The sequence below is a fragment of the Carassius gibelio genome, chromosome B18 (genome assembly GCF_023724105.1).
Source record: "Carassius gibelio isolate Cgi1373 ecotype wild population from Czech Republic chromosome B18, carGib1.2-hapl.c, whole genome shotgun sequence".
NCBI lineage: Eukaryota > Metazoa > Chordata > Actinopteri > Cypriniformes > Cyprinidae > Carassius > Carassius gibelio.
The window spans coordinates 31572880-31591433 of record NC_068413.1 but is presented as its reverse complement, the minus strand read 5'-3'; the positions used below and the strand labels follow the sequence as shown (position 1 = coordinate 31591433).

General features: G+C 39.7%; 1 protein-coding gene across 1 annotated transcript in view; it reads right to left on the bottom strand.

Annotated features, from left to right (window-relative positions):
- Positions 1–7, bottom strand: part of LOC127977510 (endoplasmic reticulum metallopeptidase 1-like) — a 38539-nt gene extending 38532 nt beyond the window's left edge. The window contains exon 1 of the mRNA XM_052582392.1: positions 3–7. Within this exon, the coding sequence (XP_052438352.1) occupies positions 3–7 (5 nt within the window). The remainder of the gene's footprint in view (positions 1–2) is intronic.
- Positions 8–18554: the final 18547 nt, after the last annotated feature.

Below are 18554 nucleotides of genomic sequence, written 5' to 3'. Positions count from 1 at the left end.
ACAGCATTGCAGAAAACATTGTACTTCATAAGGCATAAGCTTGTTTCAGTTTGGCAAGATTTGCACTGAATATTGAATGAAACAGCTTTCTCTAATAGAGAGAAAAGCTTTTGAGCAGATTTGGGCTTGATTTCACTTCATTTGAAAAGAAACACTATTTCAACATTACTGGACTCAGAAAGCTGTAAACTGACAATCTTGATCATTGCAGTCCTAACATTAGTTTTTGTGCATATAACTTCTAACACATTAAAAACTGTCTTACAGCATTGCAGAAAACATTGTATTTCATATGGCATAAGCATCTATCAGTGTGGCAAGATTTGCACTGAATACTGAATGAAACCGCATTCTCTAATAGAGAGAAAAGCTTTTGAGCAGATTTGGGCTTGATTTCACTTCATTTAAACAGAAACACTATTTCAGCATTACTGGACTCAGAAAGCTGTAAACTGACAATCTTGATCATTGAAGTCCTAACATAAGTTTTTGTGCATATAACTTCTAACACATTAAAAACTGTCTTACAGCATTGCAGAAAACATTGTACTTCATAAGGCATAAGCTTGTTTCAATTTGGCAAGATTTGCACTGAATATTGAATGAAACAGCTTTCTCTAATAGAGAGAAAAGCTTTTGAGCAGATTTGGGCTTGATTTCACTTCATTTGAAAAGAAACACTATTTCAACATTACTGGACTCAGAAAGCTGTAAACTGACAATCTTGATCATTGCAGTCCTAACATTAGTTTTTGTGCATATAACTTCTAACACATTAAAAACTGTCTTACAGCATTGCAGAAAACATTTTATTTCATAAGACATAAGCATGTTTCAGTTTAGCAAGATTTGCACTGAATACTGAATGAAACAGCTTTCTCTAATAGAGAGAAAAGCTTTTGAGCAGATTTGGGCTTGATTTCACTTCATTTGAACAGAAACACTATTTCAGCATTACTGGACTCAGAAAGCTGTAAACTGACAATCTTGATCATTGAAGTCCTAACATAAGTTTTTGTGTATATAACTTCTAACACATTAAAAACTGTCTTACAGCATTGCAGAAAACATTGTACTTCATAAGGCATAAGCTTGTTTCAGTTTGGCAAGATTTGCACTGAATACTGAATGAAACAGCTTTATCTAATAGAGAGAAAAGCTTTTGAGCAGATTTGGGCTTGATTTCACTTCATTTCAACAGAAACACTATTTCAGCATTACTGGACTCAGAAAGCTGTAAACTGACAATCTTGATCATTGAAGTCCTAACATAAGTTTTTGTGCATATAACTTCTAACACATTAAAAACTGTCTTACAGCATTGCAGAAAACATTGTATTTCATATGGCATAAGCATCTATCAGTTTGGCAAGATTTGCACTGAATACTGAATGAAACCGCATTCTCTAATAGAGAGAAAAGCTTTTGAGCAGATTTGGGCTTGATTTCACTTCATTTGAACAGAAACACTATTTCAGCATTACTGGACTCAGAAAGCTGTAAACTGACAATCTTGATCATTGAAGTCCTAACATAAGTTTTTGTGCATATAACTTCTAACACATTAAAAACTGTCTTACAGCATTGCAGAAAACATTGTACTTCATAAGACATAAGCTTGTTTCAGTTTGGCAAGATTTGCACTGAATACTGAATGAAACAGCTTTATCCAATAGAGAGAAAAGCTTTTGAGCAGATTTGGGCTTGATTTCACTTCATTTAAACAGAAACACTATTTCAGCATTACTGGACTCAGAAAGCTGTAAACTGACAATCTTGATCATTGAAGTCCTAACATTAGTTTTTGTGCATATAACTTCTAACACATTAAAAACTGTCTTACAGCATTGCAGAAAACATTTTATTTCATAAGACATAAGCATGTTTCAGTTTAGCAAGATTTGCACTGAATACTGAATGAAACAGCTTTCTCTAATAGAGAGAAAAGCTTTTGAGCAGATTTGGGCTTGATTTCACTTCACTTGAACAGAAACACTATTTAAGCATTACTGGACTCAGAAAGCTGTAAACTGACAATCTTGATCATTGAAGTCCTAACATAAGTTTTTGTGTATATAACTTCTAACACATTAAAAACTGTCTTACAGCATTGCAGAAAACATTGTACTTCATAAGGCATAAGCTTGTTTCAGTTTGGCAAGATTTGCACTGAATACTGAATGAAACAGCTTTATCTAATAGAGAGAAAAGCTTTTGAGCAGATTTGGGCTTGATTTCACTTCATTTCAACAGAAACACTATTTCAGCATTACTGGACTCAGAAAGCTGTAAACTGACAATCTTGATCATTGAAGTCCTAACATAAGTTTTTGTGCATATAACTTCTAACACATTAAAAACTGTCTTACAGCATTGCAGAAAACATTGTACTTCATAAGGCATAAGCTTGTTTCAGTTTGGCAAGATTTGCACTGAATACTGAATGAAACAGCTTTCTCTAATAGAGAGAAAAGCTTTTGAGCAGATTTGGGCTTGATTTCACTTCATATCAATAGAAACACTATTTCAGCATTACTGGACTCAGAAAGCTGTAAACTGACAATCTTGATCATTGAAGTCCTAACATAAGTTTTTGTGCATATAACTTCTAACACATTAAAAACTGTCTTACAGCATTGCAGAAAACATTGTACTTCATAAGGCATAAGCTTGTTTCAGTTTGGCAAGATTTGCACTGAATACTGAATGAAACAGCTTTATCTAATAGAGAGAAAAGCTTTTGAGCAGATTTGGGCTTGATTTCACTTCATTTCAACAGAAACACTATTTCAGCATTACTGGACTCAGAAAGCTGTAAACTGATAATCTTGATCATTGAAGTCCTAACATAAGTTTTTGTGCATATAACTTCTAACACATTAAAAACTGTCTTACAGCATTGCAGAAAACATTGTACTTCATAAGACATAAGCTTGTTTCAGTTTGGCAAGATTTGCACTGAATACTGAATGAAACAGCTTTATCTAATAGAGAGAAAAGCTTTTGAGCAGATTTGGGCTTGATTTCACTTCATTTGAACAGAAACACTATTTAAGCATTACTGGACTCAGAAAGCTGTAAACTGACAATCTTGATCATTGAAGTCCTAACATAAGTTTTTGTGTATATAACTTCTAACACATTAAAAACTGTCTTACAGCATTGCAGAAAACATTGTACTTCATAAGGCATAAGCTTGTTTCAGTTTGGCAAGATTTGCACTGAATACTGAATGAAACAGCTTTATCTAATAGAGAGAAAAGCTTTTGAGCAGATTTGGGCTTGATTTCACTTCATTTCAACAGAAACACTATTTCAGCATTACTGGACTCAGAAAGCTGTAAACTGACAATCTTGATCATTGAAGTCCTAACATAAGTTTTTGTGCATATAACTTCTAACACATTAAAAACTGTCTTACAGCATTGCAGAAAACATTGTACTTCATAAGGCATAAGCTTGTTTCAGTTTGGCAAGATTTGCACTGAATACTGAATGAAACAGCTTTCTCTAATAGAGAGAAAAGCTTTTGAGCAGATTTGGGCTTGATTTCACTTCATATCAATAGAAACACTATTTCAGCATTACTGGACTCAGAAAGCTGTAAACTGACAATCTTGATCATTGAAGTCCTAACATAAGTTTTTGTGCATATAACTTCTAACACATTAAAAACTGTCTTACAGCATTGCAGAAAACATTGTACTTCATAAGGCATAAGCAGGTTTCAGTTTGGCAAGATTTGCACTGAATATTGAATGAAACAGCTTTCTCTAATAGAGAGAAAAGCTTTTGAGCAGATTTGGGCTTGATTTCACTTCATTTGAACAGAAACACTATTTCAACATTACTGGACTCAGAAAGCTGTAAACTGACAATCTTGATCATTGCAGTCCTAACATTAGTTTTTGTGTATATAACTTCTAACACATTAAAAACTGTCTTACAGCATTGCAGAAAACATTTTATTTCATAAGACATAAGCATGTTTCAGTTTGGCAAGATTTGCACTGAATACTGAATGAAACAGCTTTCTCTAATAGAGAGACAAGCTTTTGAGCAGATTTGGGCTAGATTTCACTTCATTTGAACAGAAACACTATTTCAGCATTACTGGACTCAGAAAGCTGTAAACTGACAATCTTGATCATTGCAGTCCTAACATTAGTTTTTGTGCATATAACTTCTAACACATTAAAAACTGTCTTACAGCATTGCAGAAAACATTTTATTTCATAAGACATAAGCATGTTTCAGTTTAGCAAGATTTGCACTGAATACTGAATGAAACAGCTTTCTCTAATAGAGAGAAAAGCTTTTGAGCAGATTTGGGCTTGATTTCACTTCATTTGAACAGAAACACTATTTCAGCATTACTGGACTCAGAAAGCTGTAAACTGACAATCTTGATCATTGAAGTCCTAACATAAGTTTTTGTGTATATAACTTCTAACACATTAAAAACTGTCTTACAGCATTGCAGAAAACATTGTACTTCATAAGGCATAAGCTTGTTTCAGTTTGGCAAGATTTGCACTGAATACTGAATGAAACAGCTTTATCTAATAGAGAGAAAAGCTTTTGAGCAGATTTGGGCTTGATTTCACTTCATTTGAACAGAAACACTATTTCAGCATTACTGGACTCAGAAAGCTGTAAACTGACAATCTTGATCATTGAAGTCCTAACATAAGTTTTTGTGCATATAACTTCTAACACATTAAAAACTGTCTTACAGCATTGCAGAAAACATTGTACTTCATAAGACATAAGCTTGTTTCAGTTTGGCAAGATTTGCACTGAATACTGAATGAAACAGCTTTATCTAATAGAGAGAAAAGGTTTTGAGCAGATTTGGGCTTGATTTCACTTCATTTCAACAGAAACACTATTTCAGCATTACTGGACTCAGAAAGCTGTAAACTGACAATCTTGATCATTGAAGTCCTAACATTAGTTTTTGTGCATATAACTTCTAACACATTAAAAACTGTCTTACAGCATTGCAGAAAACATTTTATTTCATAAGACATAAGCATGTTTCAGTTTAGCAAGATTTGCACTGAAAACTGAATGAAACAGCTTTCTCTAATAGAGAGAAAAGCTTTTGAGCAGATTTGGGCTTGATTTCACTTCATTTGAACAGAAACACTATTTAAGCATTACTGGACTCAGAAAGCTGTAAACTGACAATCTTGATCATTGAAGTCCTAACATAAGTTTTTGTGTATATAACTTCTAACACATTAAAAACTGTCTTACAGCATTGCAGAAAACATTGTACTTCATAAGACATAAGCTTGTTTCAGTTTGGCAAGATTTGCACTGAATACTGAATGAAACAGCTTTATCCAATAGAGAGAAAAGCTTTTGAGCAGATTTGGGCTTGATTTCACTTCATTTAAACAGAAACACTATTTCAGCATTACTGGACTCAGAAAGCTGTAAACTGACAATCTTGATCATTGAAGTCCTAACATAAGTTTTTGTGTATATAACTTCTAACACATTAAAAACTGTCTTACAGCATTGCAGAAAACATTGTACTTCATAAGGCATAAGCTTGTTTCAGTTTGGCAAGATTTGCACTGAATACTGAATGAAACAGCTTTATCTAATAGAGAGAAAAGCTTTTGAGCAGATTTGGGCTTGATTTCACTTCATTTCAACAGAAACACTATTTCAGCATTACTGGACTCAGAAAGCTGTAAACTGACAATCTTGATCATTGAAGTCCTAACATAAGTTTTTGTGCATATAACTTCTAACACATTAAAAACTGTCTTACAGCATTGCAGAAAACATTGTACTTCATAAGACATAAGCTTGTTTCAGTTTGGCAAGATTTGCACTGAATACTGAATGAAACAGCTTTATCTAATAGAGAGAAAAGCTTTTGAGCAGATTTGGGCTTGATTTCACTTCATTTGAACAGAAACACTATTTCAACATTACTGGACTCAGAAAGCTGTAAACTGACAATCTTGATCATTGCAGTCCTAACATTAGTTTTTGTGTATATAACTTCTAACACATTAAAAACTGTCTTACAGCATTGCAGAAAACATTTTATTTCATAAGACATAAGCATGTTTCAGTTTGGCAAGATTTTCACTGAATACTGAATGAAACCGCATTCTCTAATAGAGAGAAAAGCTTTTGAGCAGATTTGGGCTTGATTTCACTTCATTTGAACAGAAACACTATTTCAGCATTACTGGACTCAGAAAGCTGTAAACTGACAATCTTGATCATTGAAGTCCTAACATAAGTTTTTGTCCATATAACTTCTAACACATTAAAAACTGTCTTACAGCATTGCAGAAAACATTTTATTTCATAAGACATAAGCATGTTTCAGTTTGGCAAGATTTGCACTGAATATTGAATGAAACAGCTTTCTCTAATAGAGAGACAAGCTTTTGAGCAGATTTGGGCTAGATTTCACTTCATTTGAACAGAAACACTATTTCAGCATTACTGGACTCAGAAAGCTGTAAACTGACAATCTTGATCATTGAAGTCCTAACATTAGTTTTTGTGCATATAACTTCTAACACATTAAAAACTGTCTTACAGCATTGCAGAAAACATTGTATTTCATATGGCATAAGCATCTATCAGTTTTGCAAGATTTGCACTGAATACTGAATGAAACCGCATTCTCTAATAGAGAGAAAAGCTTTTGAGCAGATTTGGGCTTGATTTCACTTCATTTGAACAGAAACACTATTTCAGCATTACTGGACTCAGAAAGCTGTAAACTGACAATCTTGATCATTGAAGTCCTAACATAAGTTTTTGTGCATATAACTTCTAACACATTAAAAACTGTCTTACAGCATTGCAGAAAACATTGTACTTCATAAGACATAAGCTTGTTTCAGTTTGGCAAGATTTGCACTGAATACTGAATGAAACAGCTTTATCCAATAGAGAGAAAAGCTTTTGAGCAGATTTGGGCTTGATTTCACTTCATTTAAACAGAAACACTATTTCAGCATTACTGGACTCAGAAAGCTGTAAACTGACAATCTTGATCATTGAAGTCCTAACATAAGTTTTTGTGCATATAACTTCTAACACATTAAAAACTGTCTTACAGCATTGCAGAAAACATTGTACTTCATAAGGCATAAGCTTGTTTCAGTTTGGCAAGATTTGCACTGAATATTGAATGAAACAGCTTTCTCTAATAGAGAGAAAAGCTTTTGAGCAGATTTGGGCTTGATTTCACTTCATTTGAAAAGAAACACTATTTCAACATTACTGGACTCAGAAAGCTGTAAACTGACAATCTTGATCATTGCAGTCCTAACATTAGTTTTTGTGCATATAACTTCTAACACATTAAAAACTGTCTTACAGCATTGCAGAAAACATTTTATTTCATAAGACATAAGCATGTTTCAGTTTGGCAAGATTTGCACTGAATATTGAATGAAACAGCTTTCTCTAATAGAGAGACAAGCTTTTGAGCAGATTTGGGCTAGATTTCACTTCATTTGAACAGAAACACTATTTCAGCATTACTGGACTCAGAAAGCTGTAAACTGACAATCTTGATCATTGAAGTCCTAACATTAGTTTTTGTGCATATAACTTCTAACACATTAAAAACTGTCTTACAGCATTGCAGAAAACATTGTATTTCATATGGCATAAGCATCTATCAGTTTTGCAAGATTTGCACTGAATACTGAATGAAACCGCATTCTCTAATAGAGAGAAAAGCTTTTGAGCAGATTTGGGCTTGATTTCACTTCATTTGAACAGAAACACTATTTCAGCATTACTGGACTCAGAAAGCTGTAAACTGACAATCTTGATCATTGAAGTCCTAACATAAGTTTTTGTGCATATAACTTCTAACACATTAAAAACTGTCTTACAGCATTGCAGAAAACATTGTACTTCATAAGACATAAGCTTGTTTCAGTTTGGCAAGATTTGCACTGAATACTGAATGAAACAGCTTTATCCAATAGAGAGAAAAGCTTTTGAGCAGATTTGGGCTTGATTTCACTTCATTTAAACAGAAACACTATTTCAGCATTACTGGACTCAGAAAGCTGTAAACTGACAATCTTGATCATTGAAGTCCTAACATAAGTTTTTGTGCATATAACTTCTAACACATTAAAAACTGTCTTACAGCATTGCAGAAAACATTGTACTTCATAAGGCATAAGCTTGTTTCAGTTTGGCAAGATTTGCACTGAATATTGAATGAAACAGCTTTCTCTAATAGAGAGAAAAGCTTTTGAGCAGATTTGGGCTTGATTTCACTTCATTTGAAAAGAAACACTATTTCAACATTACTGGACTCAGAAAGCTGTAAACTGACAATCTTGATCATTGCAGTCCTAACATTAGTTTTTGTGCATATAACTTCTAACACATTAAAAACTGTCTTACAGCATTGCAGAAAACATTTTATTTCATAAGACATAAGCATGTTTCAGTTTAGCAAGATTTGCACTGAATACTGAATGAAACAGCTTTCTCTAATAGAGAGAAAAGCTTTTGAGCAGATTTGGGCTTGATTTCACTTCATTTGAACAGAAACACTATTTCAGCATTACTGGACTCAGAAAGCTGTAAACTGACAATCTTGATCATTGAAGTCCTAACATAAGTTTTTGTGTATATAACTTCTAACACATTAAAAACTGTCTTACAGCATTGCAGAAAACATTGTACTTCATAAGGCATAAGCTTGTTTCAGTTTGGCAAGATTTGCACTGAATACTGAATGAAACAGCTTTATCTAATAGAGAGAAAAGCTTTTGAGCAGATTCGGGCTTGATTTCACTTCATTTCAACAGAAACACTATTTCAGCATTACTGGACTCAGAAAGCTGTAAACTGACAATCTTGATCATTGAAGTCCTAACATAAGTTTTTGTGCATATAACTTCTAACACATTAAAAACTGTCTTACAGCATTGCAGAAAACATTGTATTTCATATGGCATAAGCATCTATCAGTTTGGCAAGATTTGCACTGAATACTGAATGAAACCGCATTCTCTAATAGAGAGAAAAGCTTTTGAGCAGATTTGGGCTTGATTTCACTTCATTTAAACAGAAACACTATTTCAGCATTACTGGACTCAGAAAGCTGTAAACTGACAATCTTGATCATTGAAGTCCTAACATAAGTTTTTGTGCATATAACTTCTAACACATTAAAAACTGTCTTACAGCATTGCAGAAAACATTGTACTTCATAAGGCATAAGCTTGTTTCAGTTTGGCAAGATTTGCACTGAATATTGAATGAAACAGCTTTCTCTAATAGAGAGAAAAGCTTTTGAGCAGATTTGGGCTTGATTTCACTTCATTTGAAAAGAAACACTATTTCAACATTACTGGACTCAGAAAGCTGTAAACTGACAATCTTGATCATTGCAGTCCTAACATTAGTTTTTGTGCATATAACTTCTAACACAATAAAAACTGTCTTACAGCATTGCAGAAAACATTTTATTTCATAAGACATAAGCATGTTTCAGTTTAGCAAGATTTGCACTGAATACTGAATGAAACAGCTTTCTCTAATAGAGAGAAAAGCTTTTGAGCAGATTTGGGCTTGATTTCACTTCATTTGAACAGAAACACTATTTCAGCATTACTGGACTCAGAAAGCTGTAAACTGACAATCTTGATCATTGAAGTCCTAACATAAGTTTTTGTGTATATAACTTCTAACACATTAAAAACTGTCTTACAGCATTGCAGAAAACATTGTACTTCATAAGGCATAAGCTTGTTTCAGTTTGGCAAGATTTGCACTGAATACTGAATGAAACAGCTTTATCTAATAGAGAGAAAAGCTTTTGAGCAGATTTGGGCTTGATTTCACTTCATTTCAACAGAAACACTATTTCAGCATTACTGGACTCAGAAAGCTGTAAACTGACAATCTTGATCATTGAAGTCCTAACATAAGTTTTTGTGCATATAACTTCTAACACATTAAAAACTGTCTTACAGCATTGCAGAAAACATTGTATTTCATATGGCATAAGCATCTATCAGTTTGGCAAGATTTGCACTGAATACTGAATGAAACCGCATTCTCTAATAGAGAGAAAAGCTTTTGAGCAGATTTGGGCTTGATTTCACTTCATTTGAACAGAAACACTATTTCAGCATTACTGGACTCAGAAAGCTGTAAACTGACAATCTTGATCATTGAAGTCCTAACATAAGTTTTTGTGCATATAACTTCTAACACATTAAAAACTGTCTTACAGCATTGCAGAAAACATTGTACTTCATAAGACATAAGCTTGTTTCAGTTTGGCAAGATTTGCACTGAATACTGAATGAAACAGCTTTATCCAATAGAGAGAAAAGCTTTTGAGCAGATTTGGGCTTGATTTCACTTCATTTAAACAGAAACACTATTTCAGCATTACTGGACTCAGAAAGCTGTAAACTGACAATATTGATCATTGAAGTCCTAACATTAGTTTTTGTGCATATAACTTCTAACACATTAAAAACTGTCTTACAGCATTGCAGAAAACATTTTATTTCATAAGACATAAGCATGTTTCAGTTTAGCAAGATTTGCACTGAATACTGAATGAAACAGCTTTCTCTAATAGAGAGAAAAGCTTTTGAGCAGATTTGGGCTTGATTTCACTTCATTTGAACATAAACACTATTTAAGCATTACTGGACTCAGAAAGCTGTAAACTGACAATCTTGATCATTGAAGTCCTAACATAAGTTTTTGTGTATATAACTTCTAACACATTAAAAACTGTCTTACAGCATTGCAGAAAACATTGTACTTCATAAGGCATAAGCTTGTTTCAGTTTGGCAAGATTTGCACTGAATACTGAATGAAACAGCTTTATCTAATAGAGAGAAAAGCTTTTGAGCAGATTTGGGCTTGATTTCACTTCATTTCAACAGAAACACTATTTCAGCATTACTGGACTCAGAAAGCTGTAAACTGACAATCTTGATCATTGAAGTCCTAACATAAGTTTTTGTGCATATAACTTCTAACACATTAAAAACTGTCTTACAGCATTGCAGAAAACATTGTATTTCATATGGCATAAGCATCTATCAGTTTGGCAAGATTTGCACTGAATACTGAATGAAACCGCATTCTCTAATAGAGAGAAAAGCTTTTGAGCAGATTTGGGCTTGATTTCACTTCATTTGAACAGAAACACTATTTCAGCATTACTGGACTCAGAAAGCTGTAAACTGACAATCTTGATCATTGAAGTCCTAACATAAGTTTTTGTGCATATAACTTCTAACACATTAAAAACTGTCTTACAGCATTGCAGAAAACATTGTACTTCATAAGACATAAGCTTGTTTCAGTTTGGCAAGATTTGCACTGAATACTGAATGAAACAGCTTTATCCAATAGAGAGAAAAGCTTTTGAGCAGATTTGGGCTTGATTTCACTTCATTTAAACAGAAACACTATTTCAGCATTACTGGACTCAGAAAGCTGTAAACTGACAATATTGATCATTGAAGTCCTAACATTAGTTTTTGTGCATATAACTTCTAACACATTAAAAACTGTCTTACAGCATTGCAGAAAACATTTTATTTCATAAGACATAAGCATGTTTCAGTTTAGCAAGATTTGCACTGAATACTGAATGAAACAGCTTTCTCTAATAGAGAGAAAAGCTTTTGAGCAGATTTGGGCTTGATTTCACTTCATTTGAACAGAAACACTATTTAAGCATTACTGGACTCAGAAAGCTGTAAACTGACAATCTTGATCATTGAAGTCCTAACATAAGTTCCTTTTCGGGAACTCGAGCTGCGTCGTAAAACGCTTTGGGGAACGTCCCTGACGAGACCGGCTCTGAACATCGTGTGCAAACTGTCCAATGGACGGGCGTGACGTCACGGAGCGGGGTGACGTAGCGACCAGGAAGCTATATAAGCACGTGCCGTGCAGCTGGCTCCAGCTTCGCTCTGTCAGCAAGCGCTCTGTGTGTGCATGTTAAACAGTCTGTCCCGTTGGTCCTATTTATTGTTGTCTGTCTCTTAGCCATAAAAAGATCGCTAATACAGCTCAATAATGCCTAAATCTAAGCAAAAGACCAAGTATATGAAGGGCGATTCCAAGCCGCGTTACAGATTGTGTGTTCCTCCCTGCCCTCGCTACATCACGGGTGGGGATACACACAGTTTGTGCGTGGCTTGCCTGGGATCGAAGCACGCTGAGTCGGCTCTCGAGGGGGCCGACTGCCCGCATTGCGAGCGATTGCCAATGCGGGCGCTTCGATCCCGGAGGGCTCTCTTCGAGGAGGGAGCCTTCACCAGCGTTCCTCGCGGTGCTGGCCCCGCTTCTGCCGAGGCAGAGCGGCTGCTGCACTCGTGGGGTTCGCAGGTGGATCTGTCAGAGGGAATGGAGACGGGCCAGTCCTTATCTCCTTCCTCATCTGCCAGATCAGGCGCCCAAACCCTGGGTTCGGAAGCACGCTCGTCGGTTTCTTCCCCCCAGGGCGAGGGATCAGCTCTTCGCCTCTCTTCCTCCGAGGAGGTTGATGTGGAGACTGTTGCTGGGGATTCGCCACCCCTGTCGCCCCAGTATGAGGAGCTGTTGGAGGTGGTTACGCGTGCAGTTGATAAATTAAAAATCGAGTGGCCTGCAGAAAAACACACTGAGCCGCAGAAAAGCAAGCTAGATGAACGCTTTCTGCGGCCGAGGCAACCACCTCCACGCCGGAGTCTACCATTTTTTCCCGATCTCCATGATGAGTTATCGAGATCGTGGAAACACCCGTATTCGACCCGCCTCTTTGGCCCCGATTCACTATATTATGGCAACGTGATGGGGCTGGGAGAGCGGGGTTATAGGACGTTGCCACGGGTTGAACAGACGCTCGCGGGCTATCTGTCACCCGGCTCGGCATCGTCCCTAAAGGCTCCGGCATTGCCCACTAAGCCGCTGCGAGTTACATCATCGCTTGTGGGCAAAGGTTATGTGGCAGCAGGTCAGGCTGGGGCTTGCCTTCACACCATGGCAGTCCTTCAAGCTTATCAGGCCGACCTGCTGAGAGATATCGATGAGGGGGAGGGGATTAAGTCTGAAGATATCGATGAACTCAGAAAGACCGCTGATCTCTCCCTCCGCGCCACTAAAGAGACCGCTCGCGCAATTGGGCGGTCTATGGCAGCCTTAGTGGCCGCGGAGAGGCATTTGTGGCTGACCCTGTCAGAAATAAAAGAACGAGACAGGGTCTGCCTTCTGGACGCCCCGCTCCAAGCCTCGGGCCTGTTTGGCGACACAGTCAATACTGTCGTCGACAGGTTCCAGGAGGCACACAAGCAGGCGGCGGCGTTCCAGAATTTCCTCCCTCGTCGCTCTCGTGGTGCATCTGGGCGGGAGATCACCACGCCACATACCGGCTCCTCATACCGGGAAGCGCAAAAACAGAGTGTCGCCGCTCGTGTTCCCCCACGTCGGGACCGAGGACCCCAGCGACGCTCTGAGTCAGGGACTTCCAGAGTTAAAAAGCCCGATTTGAGAACAGTTATCGAGGCCCGGAAGTCCTCGACGAAAAGGTCCTGACATCAGGGTCCAGAGGGTAGCCCCTACTGGGGTAGAGCGCGGTCCACCTCAGTATACGGTGCCCGCCTCACCTCAGTGCCCTCAGGAGGTCGGCCTGCCAACCCTGCCAGAGTTTCAGGGCGCAGCGGCCTCCAGCGAGTACTACTCCCAGCTATTTCCGCCCGTGAGCGCAGCGGAGCTGGGATGCTCGCCGCCCCTTCGGGGGCCTCTTACACCAGAGGTCAGTCTCGAGAGACTGATTCCCTTAGTAGATTATTTAGCAGCGTGGAAGCTACTGCCAAATGTATCTCATTGGGTCCTGCGTACAATAGAAAAAGGCTATTGCATTCAGTTCGGTCATCCACCACCGAAATTCAACGGGGTTACACCGACTGTGGTCGGCCCCCGGCAGGCTCTGGTTATGGAACAAGAAGTGAAAGCCCTATTAAGGAAGGAGGCCATCGAGGTGGTCCCTCCTCTAGACAGGGAATCCGGATTTTACAGCCGGTATTTCATAGTTCCAAAGAAGGATGGGGGGTTGCGTCCGATCTTAGACTTACGTCTCCTGAACCGCTCAGTTATGTCACTGAAGTTCAAAATGCTCACTGTCAAGCAGGTTGTAGCTCAAATCAGATCCGAGGACTGGTTTGTCACCATAGATCTCAAAGACGCATACTTCCACATATCCATCCTTCCACAACACAGGAAGTTTCTGAGGTTCGCTTTCGGGGGCAAAGCTTATCAATATCGAGTACTTCCCTTCGGCTTGCACTCTCACCCCGCACGTTCACGAAGTGTGTAGATGCGGCTCTGGTATCCCTCCGTATGCAGGGCATCCGCATTCTAAATTATATCGACGATTGGTTGATCCTAGCTCAATCAGAGCAGATGGCGGTTCGACATCGAGATGTCGTTCTCGCACATATGGGGGAGCTGGGTTTGAGACTAAATGCCAAGAAGAGTGTACTTTCTCCAGTTCAGAGAACCACCTATCTAGGCGTAGTGTGGGATTCGACCACGATGCAGGCACGTATGTCTCCTGCTCGGATCGAGTCGATCCTCACATCAGTCGAGAGAGTCAAAGAAGGCCAGTCACTCACTGTCAAACAATTCCAGAGATTGTTAGGGCTGATGGCAGCTGCGTCCAACGTGATACCTTTTGGCCTGCTGCACATGAGACCCCTACAGTGGTGGCTCAAGTCCAAGGGCTTTTCCCCGAGGGGAAATCCACTTCGATTTATCAAGGTCACGCGGCGATGCCTTCGTGCCTTAGACATGTGGAAGAAACCTTGGTTCTTGAATCAGGGCCCGGTGCTGGGAGCTCTTCGTCGCCGTGTAACGCTAGCGACAGACGCGTCCCTCACCGGTTGGGGTGCGGTCATGAGGGGCCACCCTGCCCGCGGTCTGTGGAGTGGTCGCCACCTGACGTGGCACATCAATTGCCTAGAGATGTTAGCAGTCTATCGAGCATTAAAATATTTCCTCCCAGACCTGAGAGGTCACCATGTGTTGGTGCGCACCGACAACACATCAGTGGTCTCTTATATCAATCACCAGGGGGGTCTGCGCTCACGCCCCTTGTACAAGCTGGCATACCAGATCCTTCTCTGGTCCCAGGGCAAACTCCTCTCGATCAGAGCAGTGTATATTCCTGGGAGATTGAATGTGGGAGCAGACATACTGTCGAGGCAGGGGCCGAGGCCCGGGGAATGGATGCTTCACCCTGAGGTGGTGAAGCAGATATGGAGAGTGTATGGCAAAGCTCAGGTGGACCTCTTCGCGACTCGAGAGACATCGCAATGTCCCCTCTGGTTCTCTCTAGTTCATCCAGCTCCTCTGGGACTGGACGCTATGGTACAGACCTGGCCGAGGCTTCGTCTGTACGCTTTTCCCCCTATCGCTCTGCTCCCGGGAGTTCTGGCGAGAGTACGCCAGGACGGGGTCCGTCTGTTGTTAGTAGCCCCGTTCTGGCCGGGCCGAATATGGTTCTCAGATCTAGTCTCGCTCCTCGACGGCTCTCCGTGGGAGATACCGATCAGGAAAGACCTACTCTCACAAGCGCAGGGCACGATAATCCACCCTCGCCCGGAGGTGTTCAAGCTGTGGGTGTGGCCCCTGAGGGGGCACAACTGTTAGCAGCTGGTCTCTCAACCGAGGTTGTTGAGACCCTCCTCCAGTCCAGAGCTCCCTCTACGAGGAAACTGTACGCCCTGAAGTGGTCATTCTTCACTTCATGGTGCAGAGATCGCCATCTTGACCCTGTTAACTGCCCAGTTGGTACAGTTCTGGAGTTTTTACAAGCTAGGCTCTCTGCGGGGTTATCCCACTCCACCTTAAAGGTGTACGTGGCGGCCATAGCTGCTTTCCATGTCCCTTTCAATGATCAGTCAGTGGGTAGACACCCCCTAGTTACACGTTTCCTCCGAGGTGCATTGAGGCTGAGACCTCCAGTACGGTCCCGTATTCCCCCATGGGATTTGGTTGTGGTTCTAGAGGCTCTTTGTAAAGCTCCATTTGAGCCAATTCAAGATATCTCAGATAGACATCTGACACTGAAAACTGCCCTGCTACTGGCAATCACCTCGCTGAAACGAGTTGGAGATCTCCAGGCCCTTTCGGTGGCCCCTACTTATTTAGACTTTGCCCCTGGTATGGCCAAAGCATTCTTATACCCTCGAGCGGGTTATGTTCCAAAGGTTCCCTCTGTTACACCACAGCCTATCGTACTGCAGGCCTTCTGTCCTCCTCCCTTTCGGGAGCCAGACCAAGAGAAGCTAAATTGTATGTGTCCAGTGCGAGCACTCGACGCATACGTCCACAGAGCTGCCCTGTGGAGAAAGTCCGACCAATTGCTTGTATGCTACGGTCCTACTAATAAGGGTTCTCCTGCCACCAAGCAGACCCTTAGTCGTTGGATAGTCGAGGCTATCAACGAGTCCTATGAGTCCTCTGGTCTTCCCCCCCCTTTGGGGGCCAAGGCTCACTCTACTCGGGGTATGGCGGCCTCCAAGGCCTTCTCAGCAGGTGTGTCCCTCTTGGACATCTGCAACGCTGCGGGGTGGTCCACGCCCTCTACATTTGTCAGATTCTACGATCTTGATATGCGAGCCACTCCGGGCTCTTCTGTTCTCTTGTCCTAAGCTGTGCTCTCCGGATACACACTAGGCAGGGCTTTGGTAGTCTGGCAGCGTGGGCACCTCGTTCCCCAAAGCGTTTTACGACGCAGCTCGAGTTCCCGAAAAGGAACGTCCCAAGGTTACGCATGTAACCCTAGTTCCTTGAGGGAACGAGACGCTGCGTCGCAGAGCCATACTCCCGGCACCCCTGCCGGCGCTTGCTTCCCTACTCGAAGCTGAAGCCAGCTGCACGGCACGTGCTTATATAGCTTCCTGGTCGCTACGTCACCCCGCTCCGTGACGTCACGCCCGTCCATTGGACAGTTTGCACACGATGTTCAGAGCCGGTCTCGTCAGGGACGTTCCCCAAAGCGTTTTACGACGCAGCGTCTCGTTCCCTCAAGGAACTAGGGTTACATGCGTAACCTTGGGACGTTTTTGTGTATATAACTTCTAACACATTAAAAACTGTCTTACAGCATTGCAGAAAACATTGTACTTCATAAGGCATAAGCAGGTTTCAGTTTGGCAAGATTTGCACTGAATATTGAATGAAACAGCTTTCTCTAATAGAGAGAAAAGCTTTTGAGCAGATTTGGGCTTGATTTCACTTCATTTGAACAGAAACACTATTTCAACATTACTGGACTCAGAAAGCTGTAAACTGACAATCTTGATCATTGCAGTCCTAACATTAGTTTTTGTGTATATAACTTCTAACACATTAAAAACTGTCTTACAGCATTGCAGAAAACATTTTATTTCATAAGACATAAGCATGTTTCAGTTTGGCAAGATTTGCACTGAATACTGAATGAAACAGCTTTCTCTAATAGAGAGACAAGCTTTTGAGCAGATTTGGGCTAGATTTCACTTCATTTGAACAGAAACACTATTTCAGCATTACTGGACTCAGAAAGCTGTAAACTGACAATCTTGATCATTGCAGTCCTAACATTGGTTTTTGTGCATATAACTTCTAACACATTAAAAACTGTCTTACAGCATTGCAGAAAACATTTTATTTCATAAGACATAAGCATGTTTCAGTTTAGCAAGATTTGCACTGAATACTGAATGAAACAGCTTTCTCTAATAGAGAGAAAAGCTTTTGAGCAGATTTGGGCTTGATTTCACTTCATTTGAACAGAAACACTATTTCAGCATTACTGGACTCAGAAAGCTGTAAACTGACAATCTTGATCATTGAAGTCCTAACATAAGTTTTTGTGTATATAACTTCTAACACATTAAAAACTGTCTTACAGCATTGCAGAAAACATTGTACTTCATAAGGCATAAGCTTGTTTCAGTTTGGCAAGATTTGCACTGAATACTGAATGAAACAGCTTTATCTAATAGAGAGAAAAGCTTTTGAGCAGATTTGGGCTTGATTTCACTTCATTTCAACAGAAACACTATTTCAGCATTACTGGACTCAGAAAGCTGTAAACTGACAATCTTGATCATTGAAGTCCTAACATAAGTTTTTGTGCATATAACTTCTAACACATTAAAAACTGTCTTACAGCATTGCAGAAAACATTGTACTTCATAAGACATAAGCTTGTTTCAGTTTGGCAAGATTTGCACTGAATACTGAATGAAACAGCTTTATCTAATAGAGAGAAAAGCTTTTGAGCAGATTTGGGCTTGATTTCACTTCATTTGAACAGAAACACTATTTCAGCATTACTGGACTCAGAAAGCTGTAAACTGACAATCTTGATCATTGAAGTCCTAACATAAGTTTTTGTGCATATAACTTCTAACACATTAAAAACTGTCTTACAGCATTGCAGAAAACATTGTACTTCATAAGACATAAGCTTGTTTCAGTTTGGCAAGATTTGCACTGAATACTGAATGAAACAGCTTTATCC